The sequence below is a fragment of the Pan troglodytes genome, chromosome 5 (assembly GCF_028858775.2).
Source record: "Pan troglodytes isolate AG18354 chromosome 5, NHGRI_mPanTro3-v2.0_pri, whole genome shotgun sequence".
Classification (NCBI taxonomy): domain Eukaryota; kingdom Metazoa; phylum Chordata; class Mammalia; order Primates; family Hominidae; genus Pan; species Pan troglodytes.
Genome location: NC_072403.2, coordinates 119,190,886 through 119,205,940, shown reverse-complemented (window position 1 = coordinate 119,205,940; position 15,055 = coordinate 119,190,886). Strand labels below are relative to the sequence as shown.

At 40.7% G+C, this 15,055-nt stretch overlaps 1 protein-coding gene across 4 annotated transcripts in view; it reads left to right on the top strand.

The window, feature by feature from the left end:
* Positions 1 to 15,055, top strand: part of PDSS2 (decaprenyl diphosphate synthase subunit 2) — a 308,958-nt gene that overhangs the window by 173,946 nt on the left and 119,957 nt on the right. For all 4 annotated transcript variants that reach the window (XM_001146753.8, XM_009451779.5, XM_063813336.1 and 1 more), the window contains one exon: positions 12,677 to 12,875. In XM_001146753.8, the coding sequence (XP_001146753.1) occupies positions 12,677 to 12,875 (199 nt within the window). The remainder of the gene's footprint in view (positions 1 to 12,676; positions 12,876 to 15,055) is intronic.

The window sequence follows — 15,055 nt, the reverse complement described above, 5'->3', positions numbered from 1 at the left end:
CAGCTAATTTTTTCTATTTTTAGTAGAACCGGGGTTTCACCATGTTGGCCAGGATGGTCTCGATCTTTTGACCTCATGATCCACCTGCCTTGGCCTCTCAAAGTGCTGGGATTACAGGTGTGAGCCACCGCACCTGGCCACTCCTTTCTAAATTATTAGTGAGGTTGAGCATCATTTTACATACTTTTTGGCCACTTGTATTTCTTCTGGAATTACCTCTTTGTACCTTTTCCCATGTTGCTATTGTTTCTTTAACTTACTTATTTGGGTAAGCTTCACATATATTTTAAATATAAATCTTTTGTTTATTGTATTTATTGCAAGTACTTCAAGTCTGTATTTGCCTCATTATTTTTATGGTATATTTTATTTTATTATTTTATTATTTTTTTGAGATGGAGTCTCACTCTGTCGACCAGGCTGGAGTGCAGTGGTGCAATCTCAGCTCACTGCAACCTCCGCCTCTCAGGTTCAAGCAATTCTCCAGCCTCAGCCTCCCGAGTAGCTGGGATTACAGGCACCCGCCACCACAATCAGCAAATTTCTGTATTTTTTTAGTAGAGGTGGGGTTTCACCATGTTGGCCAGGCTGGTCTCAAACTCCTGACCTCAAGTGATCCACCCACCTCAGCCTCCCAAAGTGCTGGGATTACAGGCGTTAGCCACTGCGCCCAGCCTATGGTATATTTTAGTATTAAACTTTTTTGTTTATTTTAACTCCTCAAATTTATCCTTTGTTTTCTTTTCTTTCCTTTTTTTTTTTTTTTTTTAATTTTGCGACGAAGTTTTGCTCCTTGACTAGGCTGGAGTGCAATGGCGCGATCTTGGCTCACTGCAACCTCTGCCTCCTCGGTTCAAGCAATTTTCCCACCTCAGCCTCCTGAGTAGCTGGGATTACAGGCACCCACCACCATGCCCAGCTAATTTTCGTATTTTTAGTAGGGACGGGGTTTTGCCATGTTGGTCAGGGTAGTCTCGAATTCCTGACCTCAGGTGATCCACTCGCCTTGGCCTCCCAAAGTACTAGGATTACAGGCGTGAGCCACTGCGTCCGGCCCCCTATCCTTTGTTTTCTTTGTAGCTTCCTGAGTTCCTATTCTGTTTTGCAAAACTATCTCACCCCATGTCCATAAGGATGTTTTCCTAAATTTATAGTGTTGCTTTTCACAGTTAGATGGTTAATCCATTTAAATATGTTTTTATCTATGGTGTAAGATAGGGATCTAACATTTTTTTCTCATAATTGATAGCCAATTGCCCCAATATCATTTGTAAGAATAATCCATCTTTTCCCTAATGATTTGAATTGTTATTTTTATCGTAAATAATTATTCATTTGCATTTGAATCTCTCTCTGGATTCCATTTCACTAATCTATTAGTCTATTCTTGTGATATTATCATACTTTTTTTTCCTTCTTCTTCTTCTTCCTCTTCTTCAAAATGGGGTCTTATTATGTTCCCCAGGCTTGTCGCAAACTCCTGGGCTGAAGCAATCCTCCTGCCTCCGCCTCCCAAAGTTCTGAGATTACAGATGTGAGCCTCCACGCCCAGCCATACTATACTTTTTAAAACTGCAGTAACTTTACAGTAAGATTTAAAATCTAGAACGGCAGCCCTCTTATTTTTTTTCCAAAGTTTTGTTTTTTTGTAATTTTCAAATTTACTCTTCCCATATGAACATAAAAATCAGTTTTTCAATTTTAAAAACAAATTTTAGGATTCAAGTAAAATGACTTTAAATGGATGACTCTTGCCTATCATTTTAATATTTTTAGAAAGACCCTGAATTTGCACATGTTGTGTTTGGGATATTTATTAGTTTTCTATTGATATGCAAAGAGCCCAGGCTTTAGAACCAGAGTCCTGGGCTTGAATCCAGCTTTGCAGTTAACTAGCTGTGTGAACCTGGGCAAGTTACTTAGCCTGTCAGCCTAGCTTCCTTCTGTACGGAAGAGATAATAAAGCTTACCTCAGAGAGCTGTTGTGAGTTGTATATTATTTTGTTTATTAACCTGTTGAGTTATTTTTGCAAAAATATTTTTACATAGTGTTCAGCATACAGTAATTGTCTCAGAGTAATTTAGTAAGTAGTTGCCATAATCACTATTAGGCACTTTTTAAAATAGTGTTTTCGAAGAATATTCAGATGAAGTGACATATCTGGCATTTACTTCAAAGTCTGAAAGAGGAATGAAGGGTGTAGCTAAAACAAGGTTAACTATGGTTAACAACTCTTTTTTTTTTTTTTTGGAGACGAAGTCTTGCTCTTGTCCTCCAGGCTGGAGTGTGATGGCGCCATCTCAGCTCACTGTAACCTCCTCCTCCCGGGTTCAAGTGATTCTCCTGCCTCAGCCTCCTGAGTAGCTGGGATTACAGGCGCCTGCCACCACGCCAGGCTAATTTTTGTATTTTTAGTAGAGACGGGGGTTTCACCATGTTGGCCAGGCTGGTCTCGAACTCCTGACTTCAGGTGATCTGCCCGCATTGGCCTCCCGAAGTGCTGGGATTACAGGTGTGAGCCACCGCGCCCAGCCAGTTAACAAATTTTAAAGCTGGGTGTTGGGTCCACAGATGTTCTTGATGCAATATTTTCTACTTTTATATGTTTGAAAATTCCCAAAATTTTAAAAAAGCATATTTAAAAGCTGTTAAAAATGACAAAGTGTAAATATTTATTATTTCTAAGTGGAAGATTATGTAAATATTATTCTCTGTACTTTTCTGTATTTTTTTAACCTCTCAAAAAGAAGAGAGGTAAGGAAGCTAGTGAGAGAGAAAGAAGGCTCCATTGTCTTTTTATCTCCCTTGTCTGTATAGCGAAACACAATTCTTCTCCTATTTTATATTTATTTATTTATTTTTATTTTATTATTATTATTTTTGAAACAGAGTTTTGCTCTTGTTGCCCAGGCTGGAGTGCAATGGCACCATCTAGGCTCATGGCAACCTCCACCTCCTGGATTGAAGCTATTCTCCTGCCTCAGTAACTGAGATCAGAGGCATGCGCCACCATGCCCGGCTAATTTTTTTGTATTTTTAGTAGAGATGGAGTTTCTCCCTGTTGGTCAGGCTGGTCTCAAACTCCTGACCTCAGGTGATTCGCCTGCCTTGGCCTCCCAAAGTGCTGGGATTACAGGCGTGAGCCACCACACCCGTCCTATTTTTATTTATTTATTTATTTTTTGAGATGGAGTTTCACTCTTGTTGCCCAGGCTGGAGTGCAATGGCGCGATCTCAGCTCACCACAACCTCTGCCTCCTGGGTTCAAGCGATTCTTCTGCCTCAGCCTCCCAAGTAGCTGGAATCACAGATGTGCAACACCACGCCCAGCTAATTTTGTATTTTTAGTAGAGACAGGGTTTCTCCAAGTTGGTCAGGCTGGTGTTGAACTCCCAACCTCCAGTGATCTGCCCACCTCAGCCTCCCAAAGTACTGGAATTACAGGCGTGAGCCACCGCGCCCAGACAATTCTTCTCCTATTTTAACATCAACTTAAATGCAGAACATTTGAAGAGATTTCAGGTTATTATAAGGAACGATTCTGGTGGGTTTTTTTCTTTTTTTCTTTTTTTTTTTTAAGAGACAGGGTCTCACTCTGTCGCCCAGGCTGGAGTGCGGTGTTGCAAACACAGCCCACCGTAGCCTCAACTTCCTGGGCTCAAGCAATCCTCCTGCCTCAGCCTCCCAAGTAGCTTAGAATCACAGGCACACACCACCATACCTGGCTAATTTTTTTCTTTTCATTTTTCATTGAGATGAGGTCTCCCTATGTTGCCCAGGCTGGTCTTGAACTCCTGGGCGAAGCAATCCTCCCCGCCTTGGCCTCCTAAAGTGTTGGGATTACAAGTGTGAGCCACCACACCCAGCCAAACGGTGTATCAGTCTGGGTACGGTGGCTCACAGCTGTTTCCCTAGCACTTTGGGAGGCTGAGATGGAACGACTGCTTCAGCTTAGAAGTTCGAGACCAGCCTGGGCAACATAGGGAGACCCTTGTCTCTACAAAAAAAAAATTTTCTTTTCTTTTTTTTTTTTCTGAGACGGAGTCTTGTTCTGTCGCCCAGGCAGAAGTGCAATGGCACGAACTCAGCTCACTGCAAGCTCCGCCTCCCAGGTTCACGCCATTCTCCTGCCTCAGCCTCCTGAGTAGCTGGGACTACAGGCGCCTGCCACCCTGCCTGGTTAATTTTTTGTATTTTTTTTTTAGTAGAGTCGGGGTTTCACCCTGTTAGCCAGGATGGCCTCAATCTCCTGACTTCGTGATCCACCCGCCTCAGCCTCCCAAAGTGCTGGGATTACAGGCATGAACCACGGCGCCCGGCCCAAAAAAATAATTTAAAAAAAAAGCAGCCAGGTATGGTGGTATGTGCCTGTAGTCCTAGCCACTCAGGAGGCTGAGACAGGAGGATCACTTGAGCCCAGGAATTTGAGGTTACAGTGAGCCATGGTCACGCCACTGTACTCCAGCCTGGCCTACAGAGTGAGACCCTGTTTCTAAAAATAAAAACTGTTCATCAGCTGACATGGCTCCTGTGAAGTAGTTATCACTAATCCCTGTATGGGGATACATAGAGACTAACTGACCTCTGGGGTCACTTCCAACTCTGATTCTATAAACCCTACTTTTTAGTTTATGTCATTCCTTCCCTTTGGAAACTAAGAATGATAGTGATGCCCTATAGCCTTTATAAATTAATGGTGGCTGGGTGCAGTGGCTCACACCTCTAATCCCAGCACTTTAGGAGGCCAAGGCGGGTGGATCACCTGAGGTCAGGGGTTCGAGACCAGCCTGGCCAACATGGCGAAACCCCATCTCTACTAAAAATACAAAAATTAGCCAGGCATTGTGGCACATGCCTGTAATCCCAAATACTAGGGAGGCTGAGGCAGAAAAATTGCTTGAACCCAGGGGGTGGAGGTTTCAGTGAGCTGAGGTCACACCACTGCACTCCAGCCTGGGTGACGGAGCAAGACTCTGTCTCAAAAAAAAAAATAAATAAATAAATTGCTAAGTAAAGAGTTGTTCATTTAACAGATATTTATAGGCAGCCTAGGGAAGTAGGATAGTATAATTAACAGTGTCGTGAGGGAAGGGGGTGGTGGGGAGAGAGATAGCTAAAGAAATAATTACAGTCAAGTCAATACAAGACTGAGCCATATTCAAAGGCTTTCACGCACAGAAGAAAGCGTTCTCACTCTGGGAAAGTTAAAGAAGTTACACATGGTCTGATTATTAAAAAGTCTTTAGACAAAAAATAATATTGATCACAAACCCTTTAGCCCCAAAAGTTGTATGGTACTTTCATACAGTGGACCTCAGTAGCGATGTTAAATAGAAAAAGGAGATCCTCTACTTCTAAATGATACAGGACTGTCTCTGAGAGATAATGTTAGGTGAATAAAACCAGAGTGCAGAATTATGAACATGAGATGTCTATTATTTTTGTCACAATTTTTATTGACTATATCTTCTCAGAATGTATTTGGCTGCATATAACAAGACTCTAACAAGACTTATAACAAGACTCTAACAAACAGTGACTTGAAAGAGTGCAGTGTTTATCTCAGATAACAAGAAGTCTAGAGGTGGACACATCAGAGCTGATGCAGCCCTCAAGTCAGCAGGGGCTCAAAATTCTTTTTGCTCTACCAGGCTTAAAGAGGGTTAAACCTCTTTAGGAGAGCCCCCAACCCTCTTTAGGAGGTTTAGAGGGTTGGGAGCCCTCTTTAGGATCCTTAAGTCTCTACTGTGCCTCCAGGCAGCTGGGCCATATTCCAGTCAGGGAACATGGGTAAGCCCAAAATATCAAAGGTATACACCAACTGAATCTGTTCCCTTATATCAGGAACTCAGTAAATTTCTCAGAAACCCCACCTGGTAGACTAGTGCTTACATTTCATTGGCCAGACTGTGTCACATGATCACATCTAGCTGAAGGGGATCATGAGGAGGTAAGGTTTTTAAGTGAGGACCATTGCCACTCCAAATGTAGTCAAGAGTATGTACTTTTCTGTATATTTTTAACCTCTCAAAAAGAATAAAGGGAAGGAAAGAAGATAGAGAGAAAGCAGGCTCCGTTGTCTTTTATCTCCCTTGTCTGCGTGGCAAAACACGATTAACTCTGCTATTTTAACATCAACTTAAATGCAAAACATTTGAAGAGATTTCAAGTTATTATAAGTAACAATTTGGGTTTTTTGTTTGTTTGTTTGTTTGTTTTTTGAGACAGGGTCTCTGTTGCCCAGGCTGGAGTGCAGTGGCGCAAACACAGGAATGAATGGATAGGCAAATATTAATAGCAATGTCTGCCACCCTGATTTCTGAAGCTTAGGATGCAAAAAAAATTTGAGAAGCTTTGGAGGAAAATGGACAGATCAAAAGCAGATGAAGTTTTTTAACATATAATGGAAAGAAAGTGATTTGGTGAAAAATCTTTTAAAAACATTTATTAATCTTTCAATATGGTAATTACTTTCTTACTCTGATTACTTAACATAAGTTGTATTTATTTGTGACTGTTTTCTAATCAAGAGTTAGCATGAGGGCCCAGCATAGTGGCTTAGGCCTGTAATCCCAGCACTTTGGGAGGCCGAGGTGGGTGGATCAGTTGAGGTCAGGAGTTTAAGACCAGCCTGGCCAACATGGTGAAACCCTGTCTCTACTAAAAATACAAAAAACTTAGCTGGACATCATGGCGCATGCCTGTAATCCTAGCTACTCGGGAGGCTGACGCATGAGAATTGCTTGAACCTGGGAGGCAGAGGTTGCAGTGAGCCGAGATCACGTTACTGCACTCCAGCCTGGGTGACAGAGCAAGACTCCATCTCAAAAAAAAGAGTTAGCATGAGAAATATTCAAGAGTACTAAAATATATGTACATAAATCGGCATGAAGACTTTTATTTAAGATAATTTTTTAAAAATCCAGTGCATTGAAAGTTTAATAGATTGCTTTGGGTAGCTAAAATAGGAATAAGATCACCAGAAGAAATTTTTCTCAAATTTTTTCATACTGTCAATGCTTCTCTGACATATACTAAATTGTACTCTTACAAAATATGATCCAGAGTTACTTATCTGGTGATAAAATCTTAGAATCTGAGAGCACTGTACTAGAGAGTGAAATTACAGGATAGATTTAAAGACGACCAGTCATTTCACTCCTATTTCCTATAGAAAAATAGGTACCAATAATAGTAATCATTTTTTAAAATCTTTTTAACTATTAACTGCCAGTTTAGATAACTCTTTTTTTAAAGAAATCCCTGAATCTTATAATTTGGGGACTGGAAGGGATGTGTTTCTCCAGTCCCCCTCCTTTCAGGGACAAGAAGACCGAGGGTCTGAGTTTAAGGGATTTGCCCATGAATTGTCTTATGTAATAAGCAGAAGTAGAACTGTTATCCAGATTCCTGATTAGGCTAAAACTATTGATTTCATTCTGGTGAATTCAAACAACTTGACCTTCCCCAGTTACTGTAAACAAAAAGAATTAAGCCTGTTCTTAATATACTTTTTTCCTAGCAACATTCCCTTCCCTGTTGCTTCAAAACTAGGGATAAAAATTGGACAAATTTGTGGCATATATCAGTGATGGTAACATTGATAACTTTGGCTTATTCCCCCTCCCCAACGATCTACTATTCCTTAGGTAAATAAACATTTATTTTTATTTTTATTTTTATTTTGAGACAGAGTTTCACTCTGTTGCCCAGGCTGGAGTGCAGTGGTGTGATCTCGGCTCACTGCAACCTCCACCTCCCGGATTGAAGCGATTCTCCTGCCTCAGCCTCCAAATAGCTGGGATTACAGACATGCGCCACCATGTCCAGCCAATTTTTGTATTTTTAGTAGAGATGGGGTTTCACCATGTTGGCCAGGCTGCTCTTGAACTCCTGACCTCAAGTGGTCCACCTGCCTCAGCCTCCCAAAGTGCTGGGATTACAGGCGTGAGCCCAGCTAGATGTTTTAAATTGTCATTTGTTACTATGACAAGGTGGCTCTGAGTTCCAGCTTTGCCTTGTATAAACTCAGTGTTCTTGATCAAGTATTTAACCTCTGCAGACCTCTGTAATTAGAATCACAAGTAGATAATATAAATGAAAGGTTTTTTTAAATGGCAGACCCTGTAAAAATGATGGGCTTTCACTTTTATTATTGCATACCATTGTTTTGTTTTTGTTGTTTCTGGTCATGTGGCATTTAAAAGTTTCTATTTATTTAATGAATGCTGTTTTATGACTATAGATGTCAAAATCACTCATTTTCATCCTTAGAGTAATTCAAAACACCACAACTTTTTGCTTACCTGGTTATTACTTTCTTTCATAAACTGAACTGCATGAAAAACTTGTCCAAATGCTTAACGCTTTTTACTTTTATACTTGCCCATAATCTCATTATGTGATTTTTGTGAAATGTGATAATACGGACTTTTTTCAGTGAATGGTTTGGTAAACTAGAAATCATTCGCAGGATAGTAATAAAATACAATTTTATTCCTTTCTTTTAGTCACTTTTTAAAAGGTAATTTTAAATGTTCTACTTTAAAAAAATGTCTTCTGTTAACTTTTCAACTGTCTTATAAGTCTCCATTCTTAGTGATTTTCTTTGGGATATAATGAGATTTTAATCTAAACCATGAATTTACTGTTAGATACTATTTGACTCACTGGTTCATTTCCTTTGTCTACTCCCCAAATTTGTAATCAAGTACAATATGTCTACTGGGTCATCTTTACATATTCTCTTAATTTTTTTAACAAAGGAAATCAATTAGACATGAGATTTTCCTTGGCATTTGATAATGCCAATTTGTTCTTTTAATTGTATCTTTATGTGATTATTATAGCTGTTAAACCAGTCTGTTTTTTTTAAGAGAAGAGTCTCATATACTATTTGATGATTTTATATTTATTTATTTATTTTATCTATTCATTTATTTTTGAGACAGAGTCTTGCTCTGTCATCCAGGCTAGAGTGCAGTGGCGCGATCTCAGCTAACTGCAACCTCTGCCTTCCAGGTTCAAGTGATTCTCCTGCCTCTGCCTCCCAAGTAGCTCCCAAAAATTAGTCAGGCACCCGCCAACACGCCTGGCTAATTTTTGTATTTTTAGTAGAGACGGGGTTTCACTATGTTGGCCAGGTTGGTTTCGAACTCCTTACCTCAGGTGATCCACCCGCCTTGGCCTCCCATAGTGCAGGGATTACAGGCCTGAGCCACCGCGCCTGGCCTGATTATTCTATATTTATTTCTCTCCATGTCTAAGGCGGTGTCCTAGGTCAAGCCCTTTTGTTGCATCTTCCTTGGACCTTTGTAATAGCTCCCCCACCCCATATCCCTACTTTCCCTACATACTTTTTAAGATTTTTCTATGTATCACCTTTGGAATCTTCTTCCTAAATTATTAAAAAATATATATCATCCTTTCATCTCAAAATATTGCATGTGTAAAATATAGACCATTTCACCTGCTATAACCAAGCTCCAAAATTCTTATCTCTCACTTATCTACACAGTCCCTTTACTGTAGCCAAACTGATCTTTTCAACCTTTGGTCACGTTTTCTACTCTTGCCTTCTCTGTGTCATGATTTGTAGTCTTTCTTATTCTGGGGTTCCCAAGCCCTACTCTTGTTTTGTCCTTTTTCTCCAGCTATGGAAATCTTACTTGCCTTTCCAGGCCCCGCTCAAATTTAGCTTCTTCAAGGAAACTTTTTTAAAGCTTTTGTGACACAGATGAGGTCTACAGAAAAAAAGGAAAGATAGAAGCTTTCAATGGGCACATGTGGAAGGCAGCCTAATCTAGTAGAAATAGATTGGGGATTGGAGTCTCTGTTAGTTATCTATTGTGTAACAAACTACTCCAAACCTTGGTGGCTTAAAACAATAACCAACTTATTTCTCATAATTCTGTTGTTTGGCTGGACTGTTCCTTTGCTGGTTTCTCCTGTATTTATTTATGTGTCTGTGTTTACCTGGTAAATGTGCAGGGGGCTGGGCTTGACTGGGACAGCTGGACCTTTCTCCATGTTGCCTTTCATTCTCTAAGAGGCTAGATTAGGTTTCTTAACTTGTAGTCTCAGGTTAGCATTCAAAGAGTGTAAGCCCCAATGCAAAAACATTTATCAAGCCTGTTTGTCCCTCATTTGCCAATGTCCCATTGACCAAACAAGTCATATGGTCAAACTCAGCGTCAATCAAGGAGATCATACATGGCTTGGATATCAGAGGGTGTGACTGATAAGTGTAACTTGGTGTAACACTCTGCCACAGTTTGCCCTCTGGCCCCAATATTTCACATTCCTTCCATATGCAAAACAGACCACCTCCCAAGACCCCAGTCTCATCCATTTTATGACATCAAGCTCAGAGTCCCTGATCTCATGATTTCTGTTAGGTCTCGATATGGATGTGGCTCCATGGGTGCAGCCCCTCTTCAGTCAGGGACCTAGGAACTAAAAGGACAAGTTATCCACCCTCCCCCCAACCACACACCACCGTCTATCCAACATGCAACAGTGAATCAGAAAGAAGATAACCACAGTTGTCACTTCCATTAAAAAGAGGGAGAAATGGGAGGTATATAGCAGTCACTAGTCTGTAGCAATTCTGAAATCCAGCTGGGCATATATCTGGGCCACCTACTGTATCTTGGAGCAAGGAATGTTTCTTGATTAGGGCTCAGTTCTATTCCCTGGAAATGGTTCTCGAATCCACTCTTCTCCATTGTTCTTGGCTCTACCTTCTAAGCTTCCTTTTCTTTTCTTTCCTTTTTTTTTTTTTTTTTGAGATAGGGTCTCGCTCTGTGCCTAGGCTAGAGTGCAATAGTGCAGTCAGTTCACTATAACTTTGAACTCCTGAGCTCAGGTGATGTCCCACCTCAGCCTCCCAAGTAACTGGGACTACAGGCGTGCACCCTCTCACCAAGCTAATTTTTATTTTTTAATTTTTTGTAGAGATAGGGTCTCACTATGTTGCCTGAACTGATGTTGAACTCCTGGCCTCAAGCAGTCCTGCCACCTGGGCCTCCCAAAGTTCTGAGATTACAGGCATGAGCCACTGCACCTGGCCTATTTTCCCTTTTCAGTAAGATACAGTTTATACTTGCAGCTGAGTAGCTTTCCAGCTTCCACTAAGAGTTTGCCATTCCTTCAGCCTTTGCCTCCTAGCCTCATTTTTCTGACTCAAAGCAAACACTCCACTTATAGATATACCATTTCTGTATCAGATATCTGTTGCTACATAGCAAATCACCCATATAGTTTAGTGACTTGAAACAACTTACCATTCTGTGGATTGACGTGAGGGTTCTTCTGCTTGGGGTCATGCAACGCCTGTGACTGTGAAAAGCTTATCAGTTGCATAGGCACTTATCAGGCTTTCCTTGTGTACTGTTTGTTGATGTCCTATTGGCCAAAGCAAGTCACATGGCCAGGCATGGAAGGGGATCATGCAGGAGCTTGGAAACCAAAAGACGTGACTCACATGGGGCCATTTGTAGCAGATACCAGCAGATTTTCAGGTCTACATTACTGTGTACTCTTGGGAAAGTCATTTTACTTGCGTGCACAATTTTTTCACCTATTAAAAGAGGTTAATAATACCTATCATGAAGTTGTGATAATGTTTAAATTTTTAGTAATTACCTGTTGATTTTTTCTGACTATAAAAGTAATACTTTTGTCATTGTACAAAATAGACAAACTACAGAAAAGTATAAAAAAGGAACAAACATCTGCTGAAATTCCCGTGTAATAAATATAGTTCTATACTATAAGCTCCTCGGGGGCCTTCTCTATATTATTTGCTACTATAGGTTTCTCTCTTCATTCTTATTCTGAAAGTTAAAAAGTCCTTGAAGGAAGAAACCATATTGTATTCATCTCTGTAAACCCCATAGCTTTGCATTTATGATTAAAAGAGATAATGTAGCTAGGAGCAGTGGCTCACACCTGTTATCCCAGCACTTTGGGTGTCCGAGGCAGGTAGATCACCTGAGCTCAGGAGTTCAAAACCAGCCTGGGTAACATGGCAAAACCCCATCTCTACCAAAAATACAAAAGTTAGCCAGGCTTGGTGTCGCACACCTGTAGTCCCAGCTACTCGGGAGGCTGAAGTGGGAAGATTATTTGAGCCTGGGAGGTGGAGGTTGCAGTGGGCTGAGATTGCACCCCTGCACTCAAACCTGGGTGACAGAGTGAGACCCCATCTAAACAAAAAAAAAAAAAAGAGAGAGAGAGAGAGATAATGTATGTAATGCCCTGAGACTAGTATCTGGCACAGATTATATTCTCGCTTAAATTGGAATTCCATTAGACACTACTAAGGAGTCTTAGAAATCTTGAAGTTATGAGCGTGAGGAAAGTATACCAAGAGCACAGTATCTAAATGGAGCTGTGGAAGGTGGCCCTCCACTGGTCAACTTCTGTCTGGGATATCCTAGTGACTTGTGGGGAAGAGTGAGGAGTATTACAGAGAAGGAAAGTGTCAACATCTTACAGATCCCAAACTGCTCAGTAGAGAGACCTCTATTTAAAGATTCATTAGAAAGATATAATCCAAAAAAAAAAGTGGGGGGCAACCTATGGAATATTTTATTGTTGAAAACTGAAATCAGACATTAGTGATAAAATGGTGTTCTTGATATTCTAACAAATCTTACCTTTATGTTTTAGTCAAAGAAGTTTGGCGGAGATCACGGAGCTAATTCATACTGCTCTCCTTGTACATCGTGGGATAGTAAATTTAAATGAGTTGCAATCATCTGATGGTCCACTGAAAGACATGCAATTTGGAAATAAAATTGCTATCCTGAGTGGAGACTTTCTTCTAGCAAATGCCTGCAATGGACTAGCTCTGCTACAGAACACCAAGGTAAAATTGGGCAGGGTTTGGTTGTACCTGAATGGCTTCGGGTAGCAATTAGTTGGCTGCTGGAGCTGCAGGTCTGTGTGCCCAGCTGCCCCAACTCCCCTCATGTACATGCTCAGTAAACAGTAAAACTGTGATGAACATAATGATGGCAGTGTTAGTACCAGGCAAAGTGTAAATGCTAGGAAAGAGTTTTGAGAGTAATTTTTTTTCTGATTATGGATGAAATTATTAATTATAGGATAGGGTTAAATCTTCAAAACAAAGAAAATATAAGTAAATATTACCTATAATCCCACTATCCAGAGATAATCACTGCTGGTTAATATCTTGATGTATTTCCTTGTAGTCTTTTTTTGTTGTTCATTAATGCCTTTATATATGTAATTTTTTGTAATATATATGAGAACTTGCTATGTATAAGGTTTTTTTAATCCTGCCTATTTTTTCTTACATAATATTATGATGCGAGCATCTTCCCATGGTTATAACTTTTTCTATAATATCCAGTCACTTAGATATAATACCACTTGTTTATCAGATTCCTCATTGTTGGACATTTAGGTTGCTTCTTATTTTTACTATCATAAGTAGATCTTCAGTAAAGATCTTTGCATATCAATTTTCCCTATTCCAGATTATTTCTTTAAGATAAAGACTTAGAAGTGGTTCAAAGGGCTAAACATTTTTAGCGTTTTTTTTTTTCCTTTTGTTATAGAGACATGGTCTCACTCTATCACCCAGGTTAAAGGCCAGGTGCGGTGGCTCACTCCTGTAATCCCAGCACTTTGGGAGGCCGAGGCAGGTGGATCACCTGAGGTCAGGAGTTCGAGACCAGTCTAGCCAACATGGTGAAACCCCGTCTCTACTAAAAATAAAAAATTAGCTGGGCGTGGTGGCGCGTGCCTATAATCCCAGCTACTTGGGAAGCTGAGGCAGGAGAATCGCTTGAACCCGGGAGGCAGAGGTTGCAGTGAGCCAAGATCACGCCACTGCACTCCAGCCTGGTAGGTTGAAGTGAGCTGAGATTGTGCCACCACACTCCAGCCTGGGCGACAGAGTGATACTCCATCTCAAAAATAAAAATAAAAATAAAGTGCAGTAGCATAATCATAGCTTACTGCAGCCTCAAACTCCTGGGCTCAAGCGATCTCTTACCTCAGCCTCCTGAGTAGCTGGCTGGCTAATTTTTAAATTTTTTATAGAGACAGAGTCTCACTGTGTTGCCCAGGCTAGTCTTGAACTCCTGGCCTCAAACAATCCTCCCACCTCAACCTCCCAAAGTGCTGGGATTAAGGCATGAGCCACCACGCCTGGCCACATTTTTAGTATTCTTGATACATATTGCCAATCTGCTTTCTGGAAAGGTTATAAAGGTATTTCTTGTTATATCAGTTAGGATTAGGTTTGATTATAAGATAACAGTGCCCTATAAAATAGGAATGTATTTTTTCTCTCATGTAAAATCATCTAGGAGTAGGCAGTCAAAAGTTGGTATAGTGAGTCTGCAAAGTCAGGGATCCAGGCTCCTTCTGTCTTACTGTTTTGCCATCCTTATCTTACCACATCATGGCCCGAGGCATTTGCCATTATGGCTTCCCTCCAGTCAATAGAAGGAGGAAGGACAAAAAAAGGGCAGATCTCCTTCCTTTGAAGGTTGGGTCAGTGTACATCCTAGTTTGCTAAAGGAGAGTCTCAGTGTAAGCCAGCTATCCTGGGATCCCATCTGATTTAGCATTTATCCTGAATTTTTCATTTTTTAACAGAGAATTATTACTAATAATTATATTAGAATAAGCTGGGATGAGTTTGGTAGATCCCCACTTAGTACTTCCAGCCTCTGTTTTTGTTTTTGTGTAATGTAATGTAATAGTATTCTGAGACCCTTACACAGTGGAGAGAGTTCTCATTATCAGTTGTCTTTTTTTTGTTTGTTTCTTTTTTTTTATGTTTCTTTTTTGAGACAGGGTCTTCCTCTGTAACCTAGGCTGGAGTGCAGTGGCGTGATCACTGCAGCCTCAACCTCCCTGGTTGAAGCGATCCTCCTACCTCAGTGTCCCAAGTAGCTGGGACCACAGGTGCATACAGCCATACCTGGCTAATTTTTTGTATTTTTTTTTAGAGACGGGCTTTTGCCTTTCGCCATGTTGCCCAGGCTGGTCTTGAACTCCTGGGCTCAAGAA